We start from the raw sequence: 10582 nt of genomic DNA on the forward strand, positions 1-10582 counted from the left end.
AGATGCATCCATGGGAATAGGCTGTGGTCCCTCTGCTGTTGGAGGGTTAAGGCTCTGGCTTTTGGTGTCAGTACGCAATTCCCGTGTCAGTGGCTGTATAACATTTCCATCTCTCTCTTATCAGCACGGTCAGCGACGGTCCTTTATATCCTGCACCCACACCCGTGCATCCCCTATACATATATATGTATATAGATATATATATTTATATACCCGTAAAGCTGCAAACCCCAAACCCATTGCATTTGCTTGCTTCGTTTCTCGTTACAAAATTACCCACGATAAAAATTGAATTACTTCGTCGTCGTTGTCGTCGTCGTCGTCGTCGTCGTAGTCGTGGTCCCCCCGCTTTTCGTTCCCAGCAAAGTGTTGGGCTTGCTCTTGACGCGCCCATGTCCCCCGTCCTTGATCCACCTCCGTGCTCCTCCTCCTCCTCCTGCTTAGACGACACTGAAACTGTCGCCAGGCCTGGTCCTGTGTGACTCCATCTAATGATAAATGAGCTGCAATGGATGACAGCGAATCAACTTAAGTGTATTGCTCTGCTTCACTCCCCCACTCTGGATCCGGTATCCTGCAGTTGGGGGTCAGGGACTCCACTATAACTGCCTTCTGGCCTCAACCGGAGCCAGCCCAATGCACTTTCCCCTCAGCGCGTTTTGCTCCTGTTTACATTTCACTTCAAAATTGTATGCTACACTAAATATTTAGATAGGAAAAAAGCTTGGCGAGTGTAAGTGAGCTGAGATGCTTTAAGGAAGCGCCGCGGCAACTTTGCCAAACTTCCCCTACTCATTATGCACCATTGAGGCGGATTGGAGGCATAATCAGCAAATTGTTGGGAACAAGAAGGACGACTGGACGAGACTTAAAACAGCTGTGCTTTAAACGCACTTAAGCATGGAAATCTGATGGTGTTTTTAGCCCAGGGAGACAATTGATTTGCCAGATTTTCATGAAGTTCAAGATTTAATAGGGAAAACAAACAAATTAAGGATATTTAAGCGCAATAAATTAGGTTGGACCAAGCAAATGGAGATAGAATATCATTGCCAATATTACAGTTGATTGTGGATTATCATAGGAAAGCGGCAGGGCGAACGGAGGTGGCGATGTGGACTGGCACAGGTCCTATTTCTCCAGGCAGCGGGCCTCGTCCTTGGGCACACAGGACTCGGCAAGCCAATCGAATCGCTCATTTTTGTCGCAGCGCAGGTGGGCCAACTTGTGCTTGCCGGAGTTCTTCACCTCGCAGCGGTAGTACTTGCGACAGTCGCGGACATCCGGATAGACGTCGTCCTCGTCGCACTCGTCGCTCTTCTTCAGCTTGTTGATCAGCTCCTTAACGAATCGCTTCTTCTCCTTGGAGCTCGGCTCGTCGTCGCCTTCGTTGTCCTTCTGGGACTCGTTGTCCTTCTCCTTCTCCTCCTTGGACTTGTCCTTATTTTCCTTTTTGTCACTGTCCTTTTTCTCCTTGCTGTCTTTGTCGTTCTTCTCCTTGCTGTCCTTCTCCTTCTCCTCAGAGCTCGGCTTCTTCTGCTCCTGCTCCTTGGACTGATCCTCGCCGGACTTTGGCTTGTCCTTCGACTTCTCGCTGGAAGCTTTGTTGCTGTCCTCAATGGAGGCATTCTCGTTGGACGCTGGTCCTTCGGCTGGTGGAACTGGAGCAGCCTGCTCCACGCTTTCGGCGTTCTCGGAATTGCTGTTTCCAGGCTGTTGAGGGTTCTGCGGTTGGACAGGAACTGGCTTTGTTGGCCGCCAGCTGTTCACCCAGTTTTGCCAGTTGGGCCAGAAGGGATGTGGGCGTTGGGGCGGGTTGACGCTGCCATTGATTAGCCCACTGCCAGGAGCACCTGAGCCATTTTGTCCAGGAAGAAGAGGCCTCCAGGTTGGCGGCAGGATTGGAATGTTCGGTCGAGGATGCCAAGGCCAAGAGCCAGCTCCGCCAGGAAGTACCGGAATCGATGGTATAACTGAGCCAGCAGGAGCGCCAGGAGCGGCGGTGGTAACATCAGCAGGAGCACCAGGAGCTGCGGAAGATCCTTCAGCAGGAGCACCAGGAGCGGCAGAAGATCCCTCAGCAGGAGCGCCAGGAGCGGCAGAAGATCCTTCAGCAGGAGCACCAGGAGCGGCAGAAGATCCTTCCGCTGGAGCGCCAGGAGCGGCGGTGGTAACATCAGCAGGAGCGGCAGAAGATCCCTCAGCTGGAGCGCCAGGAGCGGCAGAGGATCCCTCAGCTGGAGCGCCAGGAGCGGCGGTGGTAACATCAGCAGGAGCACCAGGAGCGGCAGAAGATCCCTCAGCTGGAGCGCCAGGAGCGGCAGAGGATCCCTCAGCTGGAGCGCCAGGAGCGGCGGTGGTAACATCAGCAGGAGCACCAGGAGCGGCAGAAGATCCTTCAGCAGGAGCACCAGGAGCGGCAGAAGATCCTTCAGCAGGAGAGCCAGGAGCGGCAGAGGATCCTTCAGCTGGAGCGCCAGGAGCGGCGGTGGTAACATCAGCTGGTGCGCCGGGAGCGGCAGAAGATCCTTCAGCTGGAGCGCCAGGAGCGGCAGAGGATCCCTCAGCTGGAGCGCCAGGAGCGGCAGAGGATCCTTCAGCTGGAGCGCCAGGAGCGGCGGTGGTAACATCAGCAGGAGCACCAGGAGCGGCAGAGGATCCCTCAGCTGGAGCGCCAGGAGCGGCAGAGGATCCTTCAGCTGGAGCGCCAGGAGCGGCGGTGGTAACATCAGCTGGTGCGCCGGGAGCGGCAGAAGATCCTTCAGCTGGAGCGCCAGGAGCGGCAGAGGATCCCTCAGCTGGAGCGCCAGGAGCGGCAGAGGATCCTTCAGCTGGAGCGCCAGGAGCGGCGGTGGTAACATCAGCTGGTGCGCCGGGAGCGGCAGAAGATCCTTCAGCTGGAGCGCCAGGAGCGGCAGAGGATCCCTCAGCTGGAGCGCCAGGAGCGGCGGTGGTAACATCAGCAGGAGCACCAGGAGCGGCAGAGGATCCCTCAGCTGGAGCGCCAGGAGCAGCAGAGGATCCCTCAGCTGGAGCGCCAGGAGCGGCAGAAGATCCTTCGGCAGGAGAGCCAGGAGCAGCAGAGGATCCCTCAGCTGGAGCGCCAGGAGCGGCGGTGGTAACATCAGCAGGAGCACCAGGAGCTGCGGAAGATCCTTCAGCAGGAGAGCCAGGAGCGGCAGAAGATCCCTCAGCTGGAGCGCCAGGAGCGGCAGAAGATCCCTCAGCTGGAGCGCCAGGAGCGGCGGTGGTAACATCAGCAGGAGCACCAGGAGCGGCAGAAGATCCTTCGGCAGGAGAGCCAGGAGCAGCAGAGGATCCCTCAGCTGGAGCGCCAGGAGCGGCGGTGGTAACATCAGCAGGAGCACCAGGAGCTGCGGAAGATCCATCAGCAGGAGAGCCAGGAGCGGCAGAAGATCCCTCAGCTGGAGCGCCAGGAGCGGCAGAAGATCCCTCAGCTGGAGCGCCAGGAGCGGCGGTGGTAACATCAGCAGGAGCACCAGGAGCTGCGGAAGATCCTTCAGCAGGAGAGCCAGGAGCGGCAGAAGATCCCTCAGCTGGAGCGCCAGGAGCGGCGGTGGTAACATCAGCAGGAGCACCAGGAGCTGCGGAAGATCCTTCAGCAGGAGAGCCAGGAGCGGCAGAAGATCCCTCAGCTGGAGCGCCAGGAGCGGCAGAAGATCCCTCAGCTGGAGCGCCAGGAGCGGCGGTGGTAACATCAGCAGGAGCACCAGGAGCTGCGGAAGATCCTTCAGCAGGAGAGCCAGGAGCGGCAGAAGATCCCTCAGCTGGAGCGCCAGGAGCGGCAGAAGATCCCTCAGCTGGAGCGCCAGGAGCGGCGGTGGTAACATCAGCAGGAGCACCAGGAGCTGCGGAAGATCCTTCGGCAGGAGAGCCAGGAGCAGCAGAGGATCCTTCGGCAGGAGAGCCAGGAGCGGCAGAAGATCCCTCAGCTGGAGCGCCAGGAGCGGCAGAAGATCCCTCAGCTGGAGCGCCAGGAGCGGCGGTGGTAACATCAGCAGGAGCACCAGGAGCGGCAGAAGATCCCTCAGCTGGAGCGCCAGAAGCGGCAGAGGATCCCTCAGCTGGAGCGCCAGGAGCGGCAGTAGTGACATCAGCTGGGTTTCCAGGAGCGGCAGTGGTTACATCAGCCGGGGTTCCGGGAGCTGCGGTTGATCCTTCGACAGGAGAATCTGGAGCAACAGTGGTGTCAGCCGGTAGGGTGGTGTCAACTAATCCGGGTTCGTTAGTAGATTCTTCGGGTGCGTTGGGGTCCAGAGGGGAATTGGGGTCGAGTTCGCCTGGAGCAAGAGTAGTTCCCGCGGGAGCGTTGGGGTCTGCTCCTGGCGCATTGGGTTCAATGGTTGGGTTAGTGCCTTCCGATCCGGGTGACAATGTGGAGTCCACGGGAGCTGTGTTGCTGGGCACCGTCGACTCCGGCTCCAGTGGTGCTTCCGATCCAGTGGTGGTCTCCTCAATGGCTACTGTAGTTGTCTCGCCGGGAGCTTGGGTGGTTTCTAGCGGAGCCTGAGTGGTTTCCAGCGGAGCCTGAGTGGATTCAAGCGGAGCCTGAGTGGTTTCAAGCGGAGCCTGCGTGGTTTCCACCGGAGCCTGAGTGGTCACCGCCGGAGCAGATGGCTTAGTCGGAACAACGCCGGCTGGTGCACCAGCACCCTCGGTGGAGATCTCCACGCCGGCACCACTGCTGGTGGAATCCACGAGCGGAGCGGACTCACTCACAACGGGGCTGTCGGTGATGGTCACCATCTTGGCAACCGCCGCCGTGGGCGCCTCGGCGGCCGACTTGACCGGCACGCAGATCTCGAGGCCGTCGGTGACGCAGCGGGTGTTCAGTTCGCAGGGCACCACCGGACCGGAGGTCAGGTCATCGACGCACAGCTGGTAGGAGAGTGGTCCCACGCAGACGGCGCTCTTTCCCTCGCACTTCAGTCCCACGGCGGCGGCGTGCACCTGTTGCCTGGCCACCAGGGCGGTCAACTGTGGAAGAGAGAGGCAGAAGCCACCGGCGGGCGGTGGGTGGTGGATAGTGTTAGTGGGTGCGGGCTGCAGGGGATTGGGTCGGTGCACTGTTTGTCTCGGGACCTCAACAATTACACTGTGATTTATTGGTTTCACTTGCATAGGATACTTTCGAGTGATCGCCGAGCGCTTTGAACGTTATCCAAAGTAACAAGAGTCCCGGGAGCTACGGATTCGGTTACGGATTCGATTACGGATTCGGATTCGGATTCGGTTACGGATTCGATTTTGATTGGTGCGTTATTATTTTCGGCGGAGGTGGGCATGTGCGTATCCAAGTGCCACACCGTTTGGATTCCAACAAAATATATATACATGTACAACTCGTCAGTAAATTGATAACCAAACAGAAAAGCAAAAAAAAAAAAAAAGCTGGTGTACAAAATCCATTGCCACCATGTTCGATGCCAGTTAGGATGGAACCCGGGGTTCGGTAGGACGGTAGTTCCGGTATTATGCAATTACCACTAGCAACACCAGAAGTCTGGTGGATCGGTTCGTTGTCATCGTGTTCGTGGGATGTGTTTTTGGTTCGAATGAAGAATCGTTACTATCCCCAGCATGCCGACCTACCGGGTTTTTATGCAAAATATCTCGCTATCTTCCAATCTCCAGCGAAATCTTGCCGAGCAAAATCTCTGCTGACGCTGGCCAAATACGCGATAATCGCTTGTTTGCTTTCGCGATAGCCGTGTGGCTAACCAATTTATGGTATTGCGGCGCAGGTTACACACAGGCCTACAAAGTGTCCAAAATCAACCAAGTCCAGCAAATCCACCAAATCCACCACAGCAACCAAATCCACCAAATCCACCAAATCAGCCATTTCTAAGCCGATTGAGTGATATGGCATTTTCCAAAGGGGCATTGATATAGTTGATAGCTGCAGGTACCACGCACTTAGCAATCCAACTACTGGCATGACTCAGACTTGTTATCTGAGATCTTAGATCTTGGCTGGCAGCACCTTCTGTTTCCGACCATTTGTCTTGACTCTTGAGTACGTAATCTTAATCTTGGCCCACACTAACGTCAAGGCAAATGTTGATAAAGCGGGCTGCGCATTTCCGTTGGCTGGAGTCTTTGCTTTATTTGCCCCCAGCTAGTTAAATAAACATCATAACAGATATTAACAGACAGACAGTACCCACTTCTTCGTCAAGCTGCACTTAACCCGGCTTAACCCGGGTCAACAGACCGCGTAACCCACGAGCAAGTCTCCGGGTGCAGTTTCCTGGCCAAAGCGGCTATTTTCTTACCAAATTTTCTTTTTAGTGCACTCCAAATCCAAATCCCAATCAGTTGGGACAGAACTTGTCAGCTGACATGGAGGCTGAGCGGATCCCAAAGGCATTGTATAACTGGAGGAGCGCTTGGAGGCCGAGCATCTAAGGTAACACAAGAACAGGGATTGTAAGTAATCATAAGAAATCGGCGAAATCCCGTCTCCCCGGAAGCCACAATTACCAGTGGAAATGGACACCTGCAGTGTGCATTATTGCCCGGAGGTCGCACATCTGTCATGGATCCCACGTGTCCCTTTGAACTTGGAGCCTCCCTGACCCTGACCCTGACCCTCTCCCCGCCCCTTGCCCTGGCCCATTGCATATGCCCTTTGAACCCGGCCACTGACGAAAATTGAACAATTAAGTGGAATTTGCTGCACATTTTTTATTTGCCATTAATGCGGTTAAGCCGTGCAACAAAAACGAAATATCGAGTTGAAAAAATAAAAAACAATAAATAAAAATGGTAAATGCAATGCAGGCGTAGTCAAATTGCGGTTTTCGCGTGTCTAGACAATACAATAAATACAGTTAGCCATATATTTGTATTATCAAATATGTATACACTGCAATTATGTGCAAAGGTTCATTGTATCTTAATTACCAAATAGTTGATAGTCGTGTTCAAGCTGGCATTTCAAATGCAAAGCAAGGCATAGATAGTATCCATTAGATACATATGGTCATTACTTATTTATTGAATTGCTGGCATTGTTTTGACTGTACTTAATATTGTGACTGCCGGAGTGGCCATCGATGAGCAGCCTTCTGGCCAGATGAGTGCTAATTCGCTCGGAACCCAGCGGCTGGAGTGGACCCAAACCCAAATAGGCTTTGAGGTTGGCAGCCGGATCCGGGCGATGGCCGATGGCCGATGGCCGATGGAGGCCCATGCAAATGAGGCAAGGTGGTGGGTCAAATTATGCATGGGCACCCGGAGGGCCGCATTTGGCTTCCACCTTTCGCAGCCCTTTGCAGCGGCAGCGGCAGCGGCAGCTGCAGCTCCTCCGTTAATGTTGTTGGCGCTGCGGTCGCGGCTTTGGCCATGGTCGCGGCTAGGACGATGCCGTGGAGCTTCCAGTTGTGGGGCCTCTTGCCTCATTGGCGTTGCACAAAGCGAGCGGCGTTGGCTAAATTTGCATAAATTAACAATGTTTCGCAATTGCAGCCACTGATGCAGCGAATTCTTTGTGGCAGTGGGACGAGCGACCCGCACATGTCCCGTGTCCCGTGTCCCATGTTCCATATCCAATGGCCAGTGCCCACTGTCCCATGCGCGTGTGTGCGCGTTTTATTGATTTGATGCTCCAACGCACTTATTATCCCCCAGGCGGTCGCCTGGCGAGGCCCAGTGGCTCCCACGCCCAGATACACCGCATCAGGAGGATATGCGAGTATACGCATTAGGGTGAGCCACATCACATATCACATCAGCAAAGTTGATCGATTGCGGCTCATTAGGGCTTCATTTATTCCGAGGCTGGCGAATTGCGGCGCGCGTCCTCGATGGCTGAGAAAGCCCCAAATTATGACTGAAAATGGGAAAACGAGCGGAGGGAAGCGAAGGGGTGGCTGCTGAGGAATTCCGGGTTTATTTTGCATGCCTGTCGAAAATATTTGTGCGCGAAGTTCAAATTCCTTAAAGGGTCCTAAGGTTCGGCGTGCATGGAAACCACTTAAAAATGTTGAGCACAGCAAATGGGTAAATTGGCGGCGTTTAAAGGAAAGTTTTGGCCAGCTTGCGAGGCAGCTGTAATCTTCAGACGGGTAATTAAATATAAAAACACAAATAAAGCGGTTTCTAAATTTAAGGAAGGAAAATATTGATAAGCTTAATCAGAAGGAGCGATAAGAAGGGACAAATAGTTTAATGGGTTTCGGCTCTTTATGCACTGAGAAAAATGCTGGCAATAGCTGATTACTACCCCTTTAACGGCTGAGTTTCAACTCAATTAATGAGCAGTCAATTAATCAAGTAGGCGTGCACATCAAACGGCGCAGGTCAAGTGTCACAAAAATCACAGCGAGCCCAAAATTCCGACCGTGACGTGTGTTTTTAGCCGGTTTCGATTAGACAAAAAAACAAAAACCCTCCTCTTCCTCGACCAAACGCACATCAAGCCAGAAGTCCCTCAGCCATGGCCGCAGAGAATCCTGCTGCAGGAACCACCGAGGAGGTCGACGGCGACTGGTGCCTGATTGAGAGCGACCCGGGTGTCTTCACCGAGCTGATCCGCGGTTTTGGCTGCACGGGTGCCCAGGTGGAGGAGATCTGGACCCTGGATGCAGACGCCTTCCACCACCTGGAGCCCATACATGGCCTGATTTTCCTGTTCAAGTGGGTGGACGACAAGCCCGCTGGCCGCGTGGTCACCGACAGGAGTGACATCTTCTTCGCTCGCCAGGTTATATCGAATGCCTGTGCCACGCAGGCGCTGCTCTCGCTGCTGCTTAATCTGCGCCATGCGGACATCGACTTGGGTCAGACCTTGAGCGACTTCAAGAGCCTGTGCCAGGATCTGGATCCAGGGACCCGTGGTCATTGCCTGGGCAAGGAGGAGAAGATCCGTAAAGTACACAATTCCTTTGCTCGACCCGTGCTCTTCCAGCTTGATCCGCTTCCGTGCTCGCCCGATGATTTCTGTTACCACTTTGTGGGCTTCATGCCAATAAAGGGCAAGCTGTACGAGTTGGACGGCATGCAGGAGGGTCCCATCGAGCTGGCCGAGATTGGCCAGCAACAGAACTGGCTGGATGTGGTCAGACCGTTTATAGAGGCGCGCATGGAGCGCTACAGCGTCGGAGAGATCCACTTCAATCTGATGGCCTTGGTCTCGGATCCCCAGCGAAGCTACGAGCGCCAGATCCAGCTGCTCGTCCACCAGCCATCGCCGCTGAGTCACGCGGAGCGTCGTTTGGAGATCGCCACCCTGAGGGAATTCGTCAAATTCGAGGAGGAGAAGAAGCGTCGCTACCGCCAGGAGAACACTCGTCGCCGCCACAACTATCTGCCCTTCATCATCGAGCTGCTGAAGCAGCTGGGCGAGACTGGCCAATTGATGCCCATTTACGAGAAGGCCAAGCAGCGGGCTCTTCAATCTGAAGAGCGTTGCAAGAGCGCTCCCAACCAGCCGCAACCTCAATGAGCGTGGATGCAACCTGATGTCAAGCTAAATTACTGCACTCCCAATCCATCGGAAACGCATATGATAAACATGCCACTTTGATAGCACTACCTGCAAAGTTTCCCATTCGTTCTGCCGATTGATACATAATACACTACATAAATAAACATTATATCCAACACCATGTTGTATGCATTACTTTTCAATCCTGACTGATATTAAGCATTCTGATAAGCGCGATAAGATTGCGTGCTAATCCACTCCAGTTCTGGTGGGGATTTGGGGAGTGATCTCGTCATTATGCAGCGACATTGCATGGGAGCAATAAACCGCGTCTGTCCTAAGAACAAATTCCAAAATAGCTCGCCCAGATTTATTGCAGCCCTGAGTATCTGCATTCAAGTGCCGTCGCAGCGAATTATGACAGATTCCATTTGGGATTGCCCCAGCAGCACGGCAAGTGCCCCTCATCTTGAGGCTCTGCCCCACTTCTTGTCGTCGGTTTTCAATTTGCATTTGCTGCTGCCATGGCTCCTCATCTGGTGCCGTCTGTAGCTCTGATAAATGATTTCTTTTTAATGCCTCGATGGGCCCAGCCAACGGAGCTTCCATTTGCAACAGTGGACGGTGGACGGTGGACGGTGGACGTTGCGCTTATTTGTTTATGTTGCACAGAGTAAACAACTAATTTTCATTTGCCGCAGGAGTCGCACAACCACGACAAGATGAGGACAACAACCATGATGGGCGATGGGCGATGGGCGATGGAGGAGCATCCTACCTGCTCAGCCAGGGCTGTAAACCATTTTAGACACTCACATTTTATTTTAAACAATGCATGAGTAAATAAAAACAAGGCTAGTTCCGGCACATTTTGATTGATCGCATAACTAAATGTTAATGGGTTTTTGCACAGTTTCCGTTTCTCAGGACGCCAAACGGCTGTCATTGAAAAGTACTTGCGGTTATGCGGCTAAGAAATGGCATCGGTGGGCTTCACTGTACGACAGGCTTCTGGTCAAAAGGATAATGCCAGGCATGGGCAGCAATGCAAGGACATGGGGAAATTGGAGTGCCAGTGGGCGTGAGAAGCGGCTGTCATAAAAGACAAAACACAGACAGCAGCAAAAA

The 10582-nt window shown here is 54.0% G+C and overlaps 2 protein-coding genes across 2 annotated transcripts; one reads left to right on the forward strand and one right to left on the reverse strand.

Annotated features, from left to right (window-relative positions):
- Positions 1-941: 941 nt before the first annotated feature.
- Positions 942-7428, reverse strand: LOC6551218 (collagen alpha-1(I) chain). Its single transcript, XM_026981975.1, has 3 exons — positions 7261-7428; positions 2052-4998; positions 942-2018 (listed from the first exon to the last, which is right to left on the reverse strand). Exons 1-3 carry the CDS (start codon positions 7426-7428, stop codon positions 1132-1134), a joined length of 4002 nt encoding a protein of 1333 aa, XP_026837776.1. The 3' UTR covers positions 942-1131.
- Positions 7429-8333: 905 nt separating this feature from the next.
- LOC6551219 (ubiquitin carboxyl-terminal hydrolase isozyme L5) lies at positions 8334-9630 on the forward strand. Its single transcript, XM_001978356.3, has one exon. It carries the CDS (start codon positions 8465-8467, stop codon positions 9470-9472), a length of 1008 nt encoding a protein of 335 aa, XP_001978392.1. The 5' UTR covers positions 8334-8464; the 3' UTR covers positions 9473-9630.
- Positions 9631-10582: the final 952 nt, after the last annotated feature.

Source organism: Drosophila erecta, unplaced genomic scaffold (assembly GCF_003286155.1).
Source record: "Drosophila erecta strain 14021-0224.00,06,07 unplaced genomic scaffold, DereRS2 tig00000126-arrow-pilon, whole genome shotgun sequence".
NCBI lineage: Eukaryota > Metazoa > Arthropoda > Insecta > Diptera > Drosophilidae > Drosophila > Drosophila erecta.

Excerpts from the sequence above, each read along its gene's own strand:
- LOC6551218 (XM_026981975.1), bottom strand. The coding sequence starts at position 7,428 with ATGAGGCAAGAGGCCCCACAACTGGAAGCTCCACGGCATCGTCCTAGC. Across the intron at positions 4,999-7,260 it reads AGCCAAATGCGGCCCTCCGG|TTGACCGCCCTGGTGGCCAG; the intron begins GTGCCCATGCAT and ends TCTCTTCCACAG. Across the intron at positions 2,019-2,051 it reads TTCTGCCGCTCCTGGTGCTC|CTGCTGATGTTACCACCGCC; the intron begins CTGCTGAAGGAT and ends CTCCTGGTGCTC.
- LOC6551219 (XM_001978356.3), top strand. The coding sequence starts at position 8,465 with ATGGCCGCAGAGAATCCTGCTGCAGGAACCACCGAGGAGGTCGACGGC.